This window comes from Coccomyxa subellipsoidea (genome assembly GCF_000258705.1).
Source record: "Coccomyxa subellipsoidea C-169, whole genome shotgun sequence".
Classification (NCBI taxonomy): Eukaryota; Viridiplantae; Chlorophyta; class Trebouxiophyceae; family Coccomyxaceae; genus Coccomyxa; species Coccomyxa subellipsoidea.
Genome location: NW_005178033.1, coordinates 1130926 through 1147852, shown reverse-complemented (window position 1 = coordinate 1147852; position 16927 = coordinate 1130926). Strand labels below are relative to the sequence as shown.

General features: G+C 50.0%; 5 protein-coding genes across 5 annotated transcripts; 2 read left to right on the top strand and 3 right to left on the bottom strand.

Annotated features, from left to right (window-relative positions):
- Nucleotides 1–47: 47 nt before the first annotated feature.
- Nucleotides 48–2234, bottom strand: COCSUDRAFT_47835 (SET domain-containing protein; the record flags this gene model as incomplete). The annotated part of the gene is made up of 7 exons (XM_005646814.1): nucleotides 1962–2234; nucleotides 1550–1690; nucleotides 1280–1438; nucleotides 1006–1161; nucleotides 740–903; nucleotides 434–626; nucleotides 48–290 (listed from the first exon to the last, which is right to left on the bottom strand). The coding sequence occupies exons 1-7, from the start codon at nucleotides 2136–2138 to the stop codon at nucleotides 48–50; spliced, it is 1233 nt and encodes a 410-aa protein (XP_005646871.1). The 5' UTR covers nucleotides 2139–2234.
- Nucleotides 2235–2403: 169 nt separating this feature from the next.
- Nucleotides 2404–6553, top strand: COCSUDRAFT_29611 (Alg9-like mannosyltransferase). Its single transcript, XM_005646813.1, has 12 exons — nucleotides 2404–2588; nucleotides 2744–2918; nucleotides 3031–3131; nucleotides 3230–3463; nucleotides 3591–3802; nucleotides 3909–4086; nucleotides 4200–4452; nucleotides 4587–4678; nucleotides 4770–4846; nucleotides 4983–5690; nucleotides 5890–6092; nucleotides 6262–6553. The coding sequence occupies exons 1-10, from the start codon at nucleotides 2586–2588 to the stop codon at nucleotides 5128–5130; spliced, it is 1473 nt and encodes a 490-aa protein (XP_005646870.1). The 5' UTR covers nucleotides 2404–2585; the 3' UTR covers nucleotides 5131–5690; nucleotides 5890–6092; nucleotides 6262–6553.
- A 1273-nt stretch (nucleotides 6554–7826) lies between these two features.
- On the top strand, nucleotides 7827–9919 carry COCSUDRAFT_47833 (DNA damage checkpoint protein). Its single transcript, XM_005646812.1, has 8 exons — nucleotides 7827–7892; nucleotides 7969–8093; nucleotides 8195–8326; nucleotides 8453–8591; nucleotides 8701–8786; nucleotides 9117–9283; nucleotides 9497–9620; nucleotides 9718–9919. The coding sequence occupies exons 1-8, from the start codon at nucleotides 7841–7843 to the stop codon at nucleotides 9853–9855; spliced, it is 963 nt and encodes a 320-aa protein (XP_005646869.1). The 5' UTR covers nucleotides 7827–7840; the 3' UTR covers nucleotides 9856–9919.
- Nucleotides 9920–10077: 158 nt separating this feature from the next.
- COCSUDRAFT_29609 (hypothetical protein) lies at nucleotides 10078–11670 on the bottom strand (the record flags this gene model as incomplete). The annotated part of the gene is made up of 6 exons (XM_005646811.1): nucleotides 11297–11670; nucleotides 11109–11209; nucleotides 10750–10945; nucleotides 10625–10666; nucleotides 10366–10500; nucleotides 10078–10256 (listed from the first exon to the last, which is right to left on the bottom strand). Exons 1-6 carry the CDS (start codon nucleotides 11427–11429, stop codon nucleotides 10078–10080), a joined length of 786 nt encoding a protein of 261 aa, XP_005646868.1. The 5' UTR covers nucleotides 11430–11670.
- A 224-nt stretch (nucleotides 11671–11894) lies between these two features.
- COCSUDRAFT_29606 (general substrate transporter) lies at nucleotides 11895–16654 on the bottom strand (the record flags this gene model as incomplete). Its single annotated transcript, XM_005646810.1, has 16 exons — nucleotides 11895–12857; nucleotides 12970–13057; nucleotides 13174–13229; nucleotides 13368–13445; nucleotides 13610–13722; nucleotides 13970–14083; nucleotides 14186–14375; nucleotides 14462–14561; nucleotides 14677–14810; nucleotides 15033–15182; nucleotides 15512–15631; nucleotides 15755–15891; nucleotides 16005–16104; nucleotides 16227–16313; nucleotides 16420–16451; nucleotides 16567–16654. 16 exons carry the CDS (start codon nucleotides 16652–16654, stop codon nucleotides 12792–12794), a joined length of 1653 nt encoding a protein of 550 aa, XP_005646867.1. The 3' UTR covers nucleotides 11895–12791.
- Between the last annotated feature and the right edge of the window lie 273 nt (nucleotides 16655–16927).

Sequence of the window (16927 nt, the reverse complement as noted above, 5' to 3'; positions counted from 1 at the left end):
AACAGTTCATGAAGAGCTCGATCCAGCAAAACTGCATACTGTAGTATTTACAGCTCTTCCTTGGAAGCGTCTGCTCCTGTGCTGGGCGGCAGCAGGCTGTAGGCGGTCTTTTCCCGCTCCCTGAGGCGCTCAATGGTAAGTCGAATGACCCTTTTGCGCTCCCGCCTGAAGTCAATGATCCTGTGGCTGATCCAATCCAGCTTGCTACCCTCCTTTGCCAGCATTTTCTCGTCTTCCTCCTCTGTTGTTGGGAATGTGGTGAGCCTGGCCTCAAATTGTGAAATCAGTTCCTGCACACCCATGCCACACATGACACTTCAGCTTTGTCATGACAGGAAATTTCAAGCTGTCAGGGACATCCTGAAATCCCCAAGCAATAGGAGGCAGGAAATTTACTAATGCAACAGTCTTATGGTGCCCATACACAGCCTACCTGAATGGCTCCCTTCTCATGGGGCAGGTAGCGGTCGTCGGGCTCTGTGAACCCGCCATCCAGGTTGCCATCGGGCAGGTCTAGAGCGCACAGCCGAGGCGGGTCCAAGGTCTGAAAGAAGAAGTAGTTTATGAGAGCGTAGTCGTTGCGCTCATTGTCCCAGTTGTAGCAGTGTGTCACCTCCTCTCCCTCCCTGCACAAGCACCCGTGAGATGAACTTCAGTGTATGGTCTTGACTGCCCAGAATCTGTGCTTATCAGCACCTCGACAGCATGCTCAGATGGCAGAGAAGAGTATGAGACTTACTTTATGTCCTTTGAGGCAATGAGGTGATAGGAACCCGTGGTGGAATCCTTGCCCACATAGCTGTTGGCCCCCTCGCCCTTGTGATTGATCAGATCAAATAATGGCAGCATGACGCGCATGTACTGGCCTTCTTTATTGGGGAACACAAAGCTGTATGTAGCCGTCTGCAAGCATGAGACAATCATAAGCCTGCCTGCCATCTCTGTGGGAGTAATTGCTACACAACTTGAATTTGGTCAGTGTAGTCAAGAATGCTCTGGACTTACTAGCGATGCGGCATGCTTAAATTCCTCAAAGGTGACCTTGTCTGCGCCAGACAGCTTCTCTGCAAGCAAGGAAGGGAACATCTTTCCTGGCTCTAGTGACGCATTGCCTGCAAACACATCTCTGGTCCAATTTGCATTGACTTCAGCGTACGCAGCCTGTTCACAAAGCACCCCCACAAGTCATACTGACCCAAAGATTCACTCTGTTTTCCGACAAATACATGTGTACATGCTCGTCATGATCTCCGGCGTCTGAAAGACATTTTTTGCGCACCAGGTACTCGTTCTGGAGCAGCTCTCTGTGCTTTGGATTCTCAAAGACTTCCTTGCTGTGCAGGCTTCCCGATTCTGGCAAGCTCTTCCAATAAGGCTCGAATGATGCATTCCACTTGGGGTCTGTCAGCTGGCGCCGGAATAGATGGACCGCAAGCTCCTGGAAAACCCCATGCAGGCTCACTCACGCACAGGTTCAAGAGTCCAGATCCGGCAAACTGCTCATCTGCTTTACCTCTGAATTGCCATCGCAAAGGTAGCAGTGACTTACTGCACCGGGGAGAGAGTAGTCGCCGACATCTATGGTGGCTGAATTAGGGATCTGCAGTATGAGCTCCCCTGAGGCAATATCTTTGGTGGCCACTGTGCCCCTCAGCCCGGCTTCATTCACAGGCCCAACAACAAGGTGTACCTGCGGTTGTGTGGTCCTGCTGTGAGACATATGGTGACAAGTTTTTTGCATGCAGGCGATAAAATTGCCTAAGTCAATCGGGGTTGTACTTTCACGAATATTCAAGTCAGACAGTGAGCGACTGGCGTGAAAATGCAGTTGATTTGCTCAGAATCTATGAATAAAGATTCCATGCTTGGACTTGAAAATACCATGACCGGCTGATCTTGCAAAATTTGAGCTCGAGTACTGCAATATGCTGGCCAGAATTAGGTAGCATTATTGGGCGCACCGTTGCTCCCAACGTATCCAGCCAGGTGTAGAGATCAGGACTTGGTGTTGGGTGCTCGTGATTCGGCACAGCATTCTTACCCAAGACGAAGGACGACGTCAAGCACAACATCAGCACAAAAGTAATTGTCACCGTGCCAACAGCAGTGGCCCTGGCAAAAGCATATTTGGAGCCCATTGCACAATGAAATTGCAGAAATTACACAGCCAAAAACATCAGTGGAGCCGTCAACAATGGCATACTATCACAGATGCTTCATGTGGCATCAGCATATGTCATCGCATCTTTGGACGCTTTTCAGATCTGAATCAGAGCACAATGCACGGTTCCTCCAAGAAAGTCAATGGAACGCCGCTGTACATAATCTGCACAAAACACTTCATCAATTTCTCCTCAAGAACAAGAAGAAGAAGAACCCTAAATTGGTTCCTTTGCAGCTTTCAATGAGTTGGATTGTTATCCTTGAGATAGGCGATTGGATGATTTAGATCAAGCTTGGACACGAGAGCTACACAAATATTTCAAAGCTTGATCTTGCTATATTGTTTATGATGCTTGACTATATCCTCACAATAATTTGCTCAACAAAAATCAAGAAAAGTTGAGCGCGTGATCGAGATACAAATGGTGAGTTGAAAGAAGAAGCGCAAGGCGCACTTATGGTGAGCAGATCGAAATTATAGTATTTTGGTGGGCTTTTTTTGAGATCCATCTGGATGTCTTACTGCAGATTGTCGTTTTATCACGAATTGCTCATGTGAATGTCGTGATTACTTGAGCAGGTCGCGAATGCATTCTTGTTGGCCGTCACTTTTCTACATGTCTTCCTCTGCCCGTACACGAAAGTAGAGGAAAGCTTCAATCTGCAAGCCGTCCACGATCTGCTATTTCATGGCACTTATTTAGCAGAGTATGACCACAAGTCGTTTCCAGGCGTTGTACCGCGCACATTCGTTGGTAAGCATAACACCACCTCTCTGTCTTGAGCATGGAACCGTTCATCTTGTACGCAGTCATACCAGCTTGCGATCTGTAATCCAAGGAAGATAGTTCACTGGTCTTGGTGCAGGTTCAGCAGCAATAGCTGCAATCTGTGCGGCGCCTTGCAGAGCATCGGTTGCATTGGGCTTTTCAAGGCTTGCATGCCTTTACATTGCTAGGCTTACCCTGGTACGTGGCCCTCCCCAGACACCTCACCATGGGACTTATCTTCCTGACTCTGGTTCTCACTCACTATGGAGAGGCGTTCACTCCATCTCTGGACACAGGCAGTCCTAGTGGTCGCAGCTTTGTTCTACCTTGGGAAGGCAGTCCAGGCTGAATTGGGACGGCCAGTGGGTACTGCCTTCATCCTGATCACTGCACTGCAGTTCCACCTGCCATTTTATGCAAGCCGTACCCTGCCCAACACCTTTGCGCTCGCTTGTGCCAGCGTTGCACATGCAGAGTGGCTCGCTGGCCGGCGAACTCACAGGACCATCCTGCTTCTTGCCTTCTCTGTGGTAAGCACTGACGACTCTCAAGATGACATTGTCTGCATGACTGAATGTCCACATACCCAACAATTTTTGCATGCAGCTGCGTAGAAATAAGCAGTGACCTGACCTTCAATTGGCTGCTGTGGCCCAGATTGTGCTGCGGTGCGATCTGTTGCCATGGGCGGGCCTGGTGGGGCTGCACATGGTGGCCTCAAGGCAGATCTCCCTGGTGAGGGGCCTGCTGATTGGGATAGCGGCTGCAGCTGCCAGCTTGGCGCTGACTGTATCCGTTGACTCAGTCTTCTGGGGCCGCTGGCTGTGGCCGGAGGGAGAGGTGCTGTGGTTCAACACAGCTGAGAACAGGTGCACCACCCTATTGACTATTCACCAAGCCCTGTGAAATCCTTCTTTACCTTGGCAGGAGAAGATGCTGCTCGATGGGGAAGTGATCAGTTGTGTGGGCGTGCAGGAGTTCAGAGTGGGGTGTGATGCCGCTGCATTGGTACTGGACGTCCGCCCTGCCGAGGGCCCTGCTGGGAGCTCTGCCGCTGGCTGCGCTGGGGGTCCTGCTAGAACGGCGCTTGAGGCCTCACCTCGCATGCGTGGCGTTATATATTGCTCTCTACTCCTTCCTCCCACACAAGGAGGTACAATCAATCTGCTCCAAATTGATGACGAGATCCTTTTTCTGCTTTGCCAAGCATCATATGGAACTATCACCAGAGCAGGATATCTGAAACATGACTAATTGCCCATGCAGGTGAGGTTTCTTCTACCTGTGCTGCCGCTTTTCAACGTTGCGGCAGCAGCTGCAGCGTGGCGGCTCTGGATCAACCGGAGAAAGTCGATAGTTTGGCGATTCGGGTGCTGGTGTGCTGTGGCGCTTCTGGCGGCAACGCTGGCAGCAACTGTGCTGATGACGGCTGTTTCACTGCAAAATTATCCGGGCGGCTATGCTCTGGCCAAGCTGCACAGACTGGAGAGCAGTGAGGCATTGGCAGCGCAGCAAACAGGTGTGGGCAAATTGCCTGCTGGTCGCCCTCTAGCATATTAACAGTCCCTACTTGCACATTGATTTCGCAAAAATCAACAACCTTAACGCTGACAATCTTGCATGATCATGGAATGTATTTCTGATGTCATGCAGGGCGGAATCTGACAGTCCATATTGATGTGAGCGCAGCGATGACTGGTGTCTCAAGGTTTGGGGAACAGGGTGTGCCCTGGGTGTACTCCAAGGTGATTGCGCTGCCATTGCCCACAGACAATATTTAGCTTTGTCCCTGTTGTGCTCCAATGATAGTCACAGTAACACTGCTCAGCCCCGCAGGCAGAGGGACTGAGCCAGGAAGAATTAAAGGAGCAGAATTTTGAATATTTGATATCTTCAGAGCAAAGTGTTGGAGGGTGAGCGAGATCTGCTTGGCCCAATTCTATTTTCATGATATCCATGTTCTGTACGATTGAAATTTTTAAAAGCTGATTTATCGCGACACAGAAGCACAAGGTGGTGTTGTCTCTGAAATAAGAATGGCATGCACAGGTACACTGTGATAGGGATGCAAGAAGGCTACATGGGGCTACGATTACATCGGGACCCTAGAGCAATTCTAGAGCGCCTCAATAAATATTGGCAAAGCCCAGTAGAAGTCTTGCTAGAGCCAAAACTATACATGCACAAGCATCTATAGGCAGCTCTCTGCTGCACTTGTGTGGATGACTTTCACGGAGCGATTTGTTCTGCGAACAAATTTCTAAGGATGGAGGAAAGTGCACTACATTCAATGAAAGTTTCTGCCAGTGTGGAAACAATGTTCCTAGCTAGCTACAGGCTTTATGGTAATAACAAACTTCAGGAGCTCAGGAATAAATTTTGAATGACAACAATTGCACATCTATAATTAAAAAACACAGCTACATCTATATCTACACTACTTCAACATACAAACAAATTGCAGTGCTGGCCAGGACTGCTGTCACAGTTCACTAATTGTGTCAGACAACACATTGGTGCGGCCTGGAGGGGTGCTGCCTACACTGGATGCCACATTGAGGGCTCTTGCAGGTTTGCCCAAAGCCTCCTGCATGGAATGAACTGTCACCCGTAAAGCTTCCTTCCGCAGGACTCTGTATTTCACCAGCATCTGCTCTCGCCAGTCTTTCAGGGTGTTTCTGTCCAACAGAGCCCTGTCTTCAGCCTCACTGGTGGGAAAGCTCGCCAAAATTTGCTCAAGGCGTTGCAGCTCCTCCTGTCCAGCAGATACAGATCAAGACATGAGTTTGCAGTTAAATGCATGTCAATCGCATATTTGGCAGGCAAGAGTGGACACGTAGTTTGCAGTTAAATGCATGTCAATCGCATATTTGGCAGGCAAGAGTGGACACGTCAGATACAGCCAAGCTCGCCTTGTTTGAGTACATTGAGGCCACCCAATAGACATACAGTACCTGTGTGCACAGAGAGCCTCCGGGGGAATAATCTGAGTCATCAGGGGGCTCTTCAATATCTTCCCAGAGCGTCCTGTACCCCACTGGCAGATCCACAGCACACAGCAGGGGTGGCCGCCGATCGTGGACAAAGAAATAGTTCAGCAGGGCTTTGTCATTGCGATTTATGCTCCAGCTGTATCTATATGTCACCTCTTGGCCCTTCCTGCCGAGCAGCAGTGTTTGCCTCATTGAAATTTTAGGTTTATGTGAGTCTATCGAGCTGTTCTGTTTGCAAGCATCAAAAACAATTCCAAACGCACTCAATGCATGCACGCTGGCTGGAAAGTTCTAGTAAAGCTTCTTGTTGGTAGTCTGGTACCAAATTTGCTCACCTAATGTCTGTGAGAGCCACCGCGACAAAGGACTGGGTCTTGTCGTCCTTGATGACGTTGACATTGCCATTGCTCTCATGGTTTAACATGTCCATCAGGGGCAAGAGCCACCGTCGAGGCTGCCCTGTCTCATCTGGGAACCCAAAGGAATAGGAGTCCATCTGCAGGATAGTCAGAGCATGTTAGGGCAAAGGGCGCCAGTCTCTTTGTGTCTATTCAAAGCCATGAAAGATTTCCTTGTTACCCACCAGAGCTGCATAGTGTGAGAAGTCCTCGAGCATGACCAACTTGGATTGAGGAAACTGCCGCAAAGAGGCAAATGTGCGATCAGCCTCCACGGGTGCAGTGCCATTGAACACGTGCTCTGTCCAATCAAGCACCCGTGTCACAAAAGCCTCCTGTCGCCCCAGAAGCATCTACTTCAGCCAGATGCAATGCCAACGTAGTGTGCAAGGCACACTATGTATATCAGCATCATCAATGTGAGCTCATCTCAACATTTTAAAGGGAGTCTAATCTAACCATCTGTTTGTCCTGCAAGAGCGGCACATGCTTGCGTTTGAAGAGATATTTGCTGTACAGCTCGCTTTTAGTGGGTATGTTCCTCAGGTACGGCGCCCAAAACTGCAGCTTCTTTGGGTTCTGAAAAAAGATGCCCAGTAGCTGCGCGGACAGTTCCTGCGTGTGTACAGGGCACACCCCGCTTGGAGAATATCTCACGAGCGCACTGTGAAAGCTTTCCAGCCTTATGTAAAATGGTGGCCTAGACAATGCTGTGCTGTAGTCACTTATGCGTCACTGAATAGAACATGCACATACCGCAGCAGTATAATGCGCAGGTCCCACATTGATGGCAACTTTCAGCGGTACTGATGTGACACTTTCACCCTGCTTAAAGTCACGCAAGGCCAGGCCTCCCCGTAGTCCCTCGACATTTACGCTCCCAACTTCAAATCCCACCTGTTGCAAATCCATACTTTGTCAGGTTTGTGGTATAACTTGGCATTTCCCTGCCTCTTTTGAGTGGCAATTTGCACTGACCTGACCCCCATTTGTCAAGATCCAGGGTGTGAGATCTTGTGCCGGTGAAAGTACGGGAACATCGATCGCAAAGCTGCGGTCACTGGCGTTCAACAAAATGGTGAGAGCAAGTCCAATGAGGAGCTTTCTGGGCCCGTTTAAATGTCTCTCCATGCCAGTCTGACCTCACATAGACCAGAAATCTTGCATCAGATCGACATATATATATATATATATATATTTATATATATAAGTTGGAAGGCACAAGTTTGAATGGATCTGGACCAAACTTCCTAGTGGCATACGTTTACAACCCTTTGCGTACTGCATCAAAATCGCACAATCACACTTATGCTGCAATTCTTATATCTGTGGTTATCTGAGATTATCGTCATCACATTAATTTGTCAGGATCGCACTTTGCAGCTGCTGTGTTGTGTTTCAAAAATTGCGACCACGTGCATGCACATGCACTTTATTCAGGTCCCACCAGCGATCAACAACAATAAATATTGAAGAGATCGTCAGGAATGACTAGCAATGATGCCTGGAATATGTCATGAAGTTTAAAGCGACCTTCACCGATCGTGGACTTCGAACGCTAGAAAAAGGTCAGTGTGCATCTTGTCCTGCCAATGATCAAGACAGACAGACAGAGCTACATTAATGTGTATGTAATTTTTGCAGGGATCTGTCCAGCCCTAGAACGCCATGGGAAGGCGTGCCACATGCTCCTCAGTCGTGAGGATGTGCACTTGATCCAGACAACCTTGGATGCTGATGGCATGCTGATATGCGCTCGCTGGGCAATTGTACGCCTATAAAACCTCGTAAAGAATCTCGTTATGCCAAGTTTCTGATGTCACCATTTTCAATGTCTCCTGGAGCTGATCAACCAAGCATCCCGCTGCAGGAAGTTCTATTTGAGCCAAGCACATACACTTGTGACAGTCGACACCACAACCTTATTGCTTTCCAGCTGGAGGTGGGGCTCTTGCGGCGCGTGCTGCAAGCAGCTGGAGCAAATGATGCAGATAGCTTGGAGGTATGCAGCCTGCTCTACTGCACTAGACTCCAGTCATCCAGACACTCACAGTACATGCTACTCAACTCAGTATTCGACGAATATTGCCAGTGGTACACCACGTTTGAATGCTGCTGCCATGCGCAGGTCAAGCTCGCAATGCGCGCTGTGCCGACTGGGACGAACACGCCGCCAGTCTCAAAGCCCTTCCTGACATTCACATGCAGAGGATTGAATCTGAACATGGTCCAAGACTTGCCCATCAGCAAGCCTCACCTTCCAGCAGGTTATTCTGCTTGTGCCAACAACACCCAGCATTTTGTTGAGCAAATTGTAGCCTTGGACCCGTGTTGAGTCAGGCTAGATGGTGAATGCCGGTGTTCCCATGTGTACAGAGATCGATCGCCTGGTGATGGACAAGGACATCACCCAAGTCTGCCCCTTCTACCTGGACCTCCAGGGGGAGGGCCAGCGCCTCCAGGTAAATCTCCTTACCATCCCAGGGCTGAACAGAATCAGCTGCAGTCTTCACAAGGACTCAATCTGCTCCCTGACCGCAGACCTTGCATTTTCCAACGTCGACTGATGTGGCCCGTCAGGCAGGCTTTGGGTCTTGCTCCTCACTGCTCTTTGCTAAACCCTTGATGCTTTCCTGTGAAAGCCAGATCTGGCTGTTTCGCACTCCCAGGCGTACATTCAATGTCACCGGACCATATCGAGGGGTGGCTGCAGCTTGTCTGCAGACGCACCTTGCCTGTGGCAGGAACAGTGTGTCACAACAGCTCTGAAAATAGCGGGTGGTTGTGCGCAGGCCATAGTGGACAAGCTGCGCAGCATCAGCGCCACGATGACGCTGGTGACGACCAAGCACGGGCACCTGCACCTGCAGGTGGCTGCCGAGCAGCTGCAGCTGGCCACCGAGGTGCAGAGCCTCGAAGTGCTGCCTGCAGCCGTCGCGCGCGATGCGCAGCCCCTCAGGCGCGCCACCACCTTCTGCCCTGACGGCCCTCCCTACTGCTCTGATGTTGCACTGAGAAAGGCTTTGGAGCTGCAGCATTCCTGGCCATGAAGATCTCCGTTTTCGGGGCACCAGATATGCTATATGGACTACTAGTGTAGACCGTGCAAACAATGAAAACTTAGTACAACTTACTAAGTAGGCTGCTGAGTTGGATGGATTCTGATGTGCAGTGAGGCGGCTCCAGAGGGGAGGCTGCGGGAGGCGGCGAGGAATGGGGATGCTGCCTCCGCCATAGTGCAAGTGAAGCACTTCACAAAGAGCCTGCACAGCAGCCAGCTCACCCAGCCCGCACAGGTCTGCACCACCATCTGCACAACAAGGGAAGATTGTGCTGATTGTGCCTACCAAGCCTGAAGCGATAGGGTGCTGATGTGCATGCTTGTGCGGGCAGGTGTTGTGTGGGATTGGGGAGACAGGGGGCCATGTCCATTTCATGTTTGTGTACCGGGACCCCTTCAGCGAGGCTGGCTACGATGATAAGATATCCCTCAGTTACAAGCTGCCGGTTCTCCAAGACAACGATCTATAGCAGCCACTCAATGTGATGAACGTTGTTCATTCCGATGGCCTTGGACCTGCAAATTAGGACTTCCATGCGATCCTTCAATCTGTCATATTGATAGCGTCCGCTCATGCCCTCAGCTCAGCCCCAAACACCTTTTTGACTGCACCTTCATGGCCGACAAACATTCCAGCTCCTATGCAGCCACTGTGTAAGATCACTGGCCTGGGCTGGGAATTATGAGGTATCTCAGAAGCCAGTCAGCTCTCCACTGTCAGCTATGGTGACAGGTACGCGTGGTTTGCCGCTGCTGTCGCCCACAGACTCAATCTCATGCACCAAGTCCATTCCCTCTATGACACGCCCAAACACCACATGCTTGCCATCCAGATGGGGCGTCGCCACAGTTGTGATGAAGAACTGTGAGCCTGCACAGAAGAGTACCAACCGCACGTGTCAGATTAAAGCTCGTGAATTCCCAGGCCAAGTGCATGTGCCGACATGTGCAAGTTCATCTCAAATCTTCCAACAATTTACCGTTGGTGTTTTTGCCGGCATTTGCCATGCTCAGGGTGCCAGGCTCTGTGTGCTTCATCTTGAAGTTCTCGTCATCAAACTTTGAGCCGTATATGCTCTCTCCGCCCGTGCCATCCCCCTTTGTGAAGTCCCCTCCTGCAAGTAAGAAATCCATTGATGTGTCAAGAGCGCACCACACACTTCAGAGGCCAATGGTCCTGGCAGACGAACATCTGTAGATTGACAGGCATGGGGGTTTCCCGAACAAGCACGGGGTTACCTTGGATCATGAAATTGGGAATGATGCGGTGGAATGTGCTTCCTGCACAGAAACAGAGCTGAATCAACTCACTTCAAAGCAGTCTGACTCCGATTCATGTTGTGAAGGTAAGGAAGTTTACATACCCTTGTAGCAAAGAGGCTTTCCATTGGTCCCAACGCCATGCTCACAAGTGGCCAGCTGCCTAAAGTTCTCCGCAGTGGCTGCTGTGATATCATTGTATAGCTCAAATACAATCCTTCCGCCCTGGTGATCGCCGAAAGGCGCAATATCAAAGAAGACCCTTGCGCGTTTGACGCCAGCCACTGTGCTTTCACTGTCCTGTGCATGCAGCCCTGCCTGTCAGAACTCGCCGAAGGAGAGCTCAAATGAGCAGCAATGCAGGAGGTTTAATTAACGGTCATTGTATGGCAACAAAGGCTGGTACTTGTGTTCACCCCTTGCATCTGAGAGAGCACTTTCAATAGGGGAGCAGTGCTTTTACCTTGGTTGCTGTTTTCAGGGGTGCGGGTTGTCCCCCAACTTGCTGAGCCTGCTGCGACGGGCCATCTTTGGTCGTGAGCTGGTCAGTCTCTCCAAAGTTACCTGCACCTCATAATATCTTACTCAGCATCTGGGTTCATCGGGACAGTGCGCTGCTCTGCACAAACGCATCCTGCCATGCGTGCGCACCTGTGAGGCTCGTTTCTCTGATGCTGGGTTTACTCGTCAGCTTGTTGTAGCTGAAGATCTGTGTACCTATCAGGATGCAAGCTAGCACACCGAAAAAAATGAGGAGGTTTCTCTTCTCGGTTTCTAGAGCCATTGTGCTGGGAATTGCTCAGACCAAGGATTTAGTCAGGAAAAGCGTATTAATTTTGGGGCAGTAAATCTGGAATCTTTTCGTCTGAAAATTTGCGTTCATGCGAGTTTTGTCTCACAGCAACAGCAACTTATTGCCTGATCATTTTACAGCATCCCCACTCCACGTCTGACATTGTAGTGAAACAACAGATACTGTCAAGCAATCTGCAGCAAACTTCGTTTTATTTCCGCGTGTCTTTTCTTGGGCCTTTGTGGCAACAGCATTCTCAAAAATTTTCGAGAGATCAAAATTTGGAAGGGTGTGACTCAGCAATGATGACATCAGCGGATGTCATGTGCATGCCACAAGGGCAGAATGGGTTGGCATGAAGCCTGAAGCGCACTGACTGATTCAAAATGAAGTGCATAAGACATGGTTGCCATGAAGAAGTCATGCAGCACATCCTGGGGCACTCACGTGCATGCGGAGCTTAAATTTCTTTTACACATAAATTCATCGAATGAATGTATCCATCAATCCCAGTGGGATGTGCCTGGCTGAGCGAAGGGTCACCAGCAACGACTAAGCATTAGACATACAGCCTCACCTTCCAAGAATGCAAACCAGAATGCAGATTGACAACTCATTATCAATATTTCAATCAGTGTCTTCCTATTTCTGGCACTCCAAGCTTGCCTCTAAATTTGCAGTATTAAATGTCCTCAGTCCAATTCATCCAGTACAATCTACTTCCTGAAGCATACCGCTGACTTCCGATGCACCCAAAATGAAAGTGAGCTGCCATAGACACAAGGAAATATCCTTCAAGCATGTTGGTACATTTGTTCACGCCTATTGCATGCACAACGTGCAAAGAAAATAGATAACACATTGCAGACATGCAGGATGCCGCATGATACTTCAAGCGGAAATCCCTTCCAAGACCAGGATCCCATAATAATGCACTCATCTTAGTGGCGCATTCGTTCAATTGGCCACAGAAACTTTCGACGGCATGATTTTTGGCCCGACTGACAGGCACACAATACACGATACAAAGCAACTGCTTGCCAGCTTCAATGTTGGCACAAAAAAATGATGCTGCATGCCAGTAGCTCCTCATCTGCATCCGCCGTTGGAGACATACAGTCTTCTTCAAAATTATGAGTTGATTGCAGTGATCACCTCCAGCTTGTGCAGCTGGAAAGAAAACTTCTACCAGCAGTTGTGAGGGACAAAGTCCACCCCAGCATAGGCCTGCAGAGCCGTCCCACCGCCCCACTGCAGGCAATGGCAAGTTTATGGGCTGCAGCACTTGCCGCTCCAGAGGAAGCATAAGTTGGTTTCTCACTCCGGAGTATGGACACACCGGCAGTGTCAAACTCACTGCTCGGCCCTGCGCATCTCAATCTCATTGATTGCGTCGCCATCCACTCCATTGCTGGCGCCCTGTAGTCATCAGCACAGAAACCAGCTCAACGATTGTCCATGTCAATATGTACTTGCTAATGATGGGCTTATTATTTAACACACAGGCAAGCATTCAGAGGGAGACACTCACATTCTCGGCAGTGACTCCCCTTTCGGCGGCTCTCTTCTGCTCGAGAATTCGCTCCTGAAGGGAGTGGGGATCCTTGATGTTGGCAAACCTGCATCAACAAGTGGACGATGTCATTCTCCACAGGTGCAAGTAAGTCCATGTCCTTAGACACTTTCTTGAAGCAAAATATTGTAAAATTTGGCACAGCCAGGTGGCAGCACGTACTTCTTCCAGTACCAATGCTTCTTGAAGACAAAGGGGCAGTCCTCAATTGGGACCCCCTGCACCGGTAACACAAGGTTAGCAGCTTCAATACAGCGCCAGAAAGGTCATGTGATGGATGCTTGCAAATGTTACACCTGCATGAGGCTTTGGGAGACTGACACCATGCATTTACTCATGAATAGTTGCAAGCTAACCTTGGTTTCTGGGAAGAAGAGGGCCACAGAAATAGTCATTGCCAGGACACAGAAGGCAAAGAGGAGGAACACGCCCCACTGCGCACACAGCACATGCAGAGTTTGAGGCTTGCGCATCTGAACATTCATGCAATGCTCCCATGTTAACATCAAAACACTTTATATTGATATTATTTGCAGCCGTGCCAAATGCTCCTTTTCAGCCAGTCAATTCTTGCAGGCAGGCAGTGGGAGGATAACACCTTCATGGTGCAGAGCATGCTGAGGTAGGTCTGCCCAATGACAAAGGAGAATAGCAGGTTCATGAGGGATGCCACTGCTCCGCCGGCTGGGCGAGTCTCAAGAGGCTGGATCTCTGGGCAGAGCACACAAACATTTGGTCAGATTCTCAGCCTTGCATGCAGCCACCGTGCTACATGGATGACAGTATGAAGACTAATGCTGCAAGGTGGACCTGCCTTGCAGGTCATCATTTCGATGCCAATGGAAAACTTAATTGATTGAATTTAGTGAATCAATGGAAGAGCACCGAGCCCTGAGGGCTGGAACAAGTGTGTATGCAATAATGGTTATTAAAAAAAAATGGAAGAGCGAAGGCGCACCAAAGGGATAGACCCAACCCAGAGGGCCCCAGGACCAGGCATAGGCGGAGTCAAAGAGCAGGATGAAGGCCATTATGTACCAGCCAAGCCAGCTGGGCGCTGGGTTCATGAGGGCTAGCGAGATCGCTATCACAAGAAGGGCAATGAGCATCTGAACACCCGCCTGCACACACAAGATACAGGTCACAAGAAGTGCCACGCATTCAATATTGGCACGATTTGAAGATGAGGATTGCATGCAGCATTGTATGCTGTACATGAGGGGAATGGGAAATTTGAGAATTCCTGCCTGCAGGAAGAGGAAGCGCCGGCCAAATTTGTCGGCCGACCAGAAGCTCACGTACGTGCTGAAGTGATTGCAGAGGCCAACAACCACCGTGGCGATCAGCGCGTCGGTCCTTGAGCCCTGCATGAGAAAAGGAGTGTTCTGATCAGCACTTTGACGAGCTTGCTGCCGCTCCAGGAGAAACTAGCAGATGAAGATGAACGTACCCCAAGGGACAGGAAGAGCTGTGGCGCATAGAAAATGATGGTGTTGATACCGGTCCACTGCTGGAAGAGAGTGCTGCATGCTGCACACACCAGCTGTGGCCTGCACACCAACACCACTAAGGGAATTGACTGAGATCATCAGGGTGAGATGTGAGCATTGTGTTACGAGACAACTCTTAACATATATATGGAGCTGAGCTGGAGCGTGGGCTCACCTGTACTTCTTGTGGAACAGGAGCAGAGTCCATGGGTTGGTGACCTGCTTGGCCAGCTCGGCCTTCTCAAAAATGTCTGCATACTCTTCGTCCACATCAGTTGTGCCTCTGATCTTCTCCAGCACCCGCCTCGCCTGTCACACAATCCCATTCCTGCTGCTCAGCTTGCTTTGCACGACCAGAACACCCAGCAAACCTCACATAAAAGGAACCAGAAGCACATTCTGGCTTCTTTGGAACACTTTTGTTGGAAGCCAGGAAGCCTTCACAACAACACTGGAACACAGAGAAGGGTTTGAGATTTGCTGGATATGAATAACAGTTAGTCACCGAGTGAATAGCCATCTTCTGCGCACCTTCTCTGGGTGCCCGCGCTCAATGAGACTGTTGGGAGTATCATCCAGGAAGATGCCTCCCAGCAGCAGGGTGGTGGCTGGCACAGCAGCCAAGCCCAAAGACAGGCGCCACCCCCACGGATACAGCTTTTCCGTGCCAATGTTGATCACCTGCCACACACCCACATCCTCTCACTGCTGACTCATCCACAGAGCTCAATGTGCATGCATGAGGCTATGCATGTAGCATGAAGCCCTCAGAGACATCCTCTCACTCCTAATTCATCCACAGAGCTCAATGTGCATGCTTGAAGCCACTGTATTACGCATTTTAAAATCTCACTTCATACATTATGAGCCTGCGGTATGGCTTAGAAATAGTTTTCCGGCGGGAAGACTGCGGGAATTTTTTTTAAAACCAGTTCTTGAAAAGTGTGGGTTTCAGAATGAGTACCACTGTATATATTTGGCATACAGCGAGCAGAGGCAGGGGTTGGGACCTGGGCGGCGAAGATAGCAAAGGTGAGGACTACTTGGAAGAGCTGACTCAGCCTGCCACGCAGCTGAGGAGGCGCCATCTCAGAGTTGTACATCGGCACCGACACACTGGCAAATGAAATCTGCATCCCACACGCAGCGCTCAGCCCCCTCCACACACATTGAAATCTAATGACATTCTGCCCAAACTCAAACTCGCATGCTCCCTGTGAAACATGCAGAAGTGGATTTGGGATGCAACGCACCGCAATGCCTAGGAAGACGCGCCCCAAGATGAGCATGACATAGTGCTCTGCGGCTGCCAGCAGAATTGCTCCGATCTCAAACATGATGCCGGAGGCAAACATGGTGAACTTCCTTCCGTAGTTCCTGTTGAGGCGAGCTGCGGCACCAAAGCATTCCAATCACACCCGATGCAGCGCTCACATTCAATGTCACCAGACATCCTTGCAGCACTGCCAAAGAAAAGAGCTGACTGCATGCCGGAGGACACACCTGTAGTGCCTGAGATTTCAGTGACAGCCCCAGCAAGGAAGAGGCTGGAGGTGAACCACTGGATCCTCTGATCATCATAGGTGCAGTACAGATCGCCAACCTGTCATGCCAACCAGGGCAGAAATGAGAACCCGTTCTTCCTCTGCATGATCCTCATCAATTGAGGAATGTCAACGACATCCATTACCTTGGCCGCTAGAGCACTGCACCCTTTGTGCAAACACCTACCTGCGTTGATTCCCTGGTCAGAATGTCCGGGAAGAATTTCTCCAGGAAGCCCTTCATTGATACAACTCCCCCCGTGACACCCTGCAGCCAATTACCAAGGCAGCTGTAGGTCAGCCATTGCTGCAATGTTGCTACCTGGGAATATGAAAGCAATGCTAAGACTTATTACTGTCAAGAGGAGCCTCACATTGTCCCATCCGAAGAGCGCTCCTCCGCTGGCTGCAAAAGGCGACAACATGCATGCGGTCAGATCTTCTCATAAAAACTACCTTACAATATATTTGTGCAGGTCCTGTTAACAGGGGCGGACGACTATCCAGGGACGCAGTCGCACCTGCAACAGTGCAGCTGAAAAACATGTACCATGTGAAGTTAGCTGTGTAAGTCTTCTCAGACTCGCCGCCTACCACTGCACCCCCCATCGCTCCTGCACAAACCGCATGGTGCGATCAATCCAATGCAATAAGGGTGTTGCAATGTGCATGCAGAATGCTACTCAAGCCTGATAGTGGAAGCAGGATTGCATCTACTGGCCAAGCCTGTAAGTTCGTCCTGTCTGGCCGTACCTTGCTTCTAGAAAAGGCAGGGTGCTGGCTCAGCTATGTGTGACAGCCCCAAATCACCTGCAAGCAAATAATAAGGTGATCTCTATCAGTTCGTCATACTGGTGCAGTGTATCGTCTAACGTCAACTCG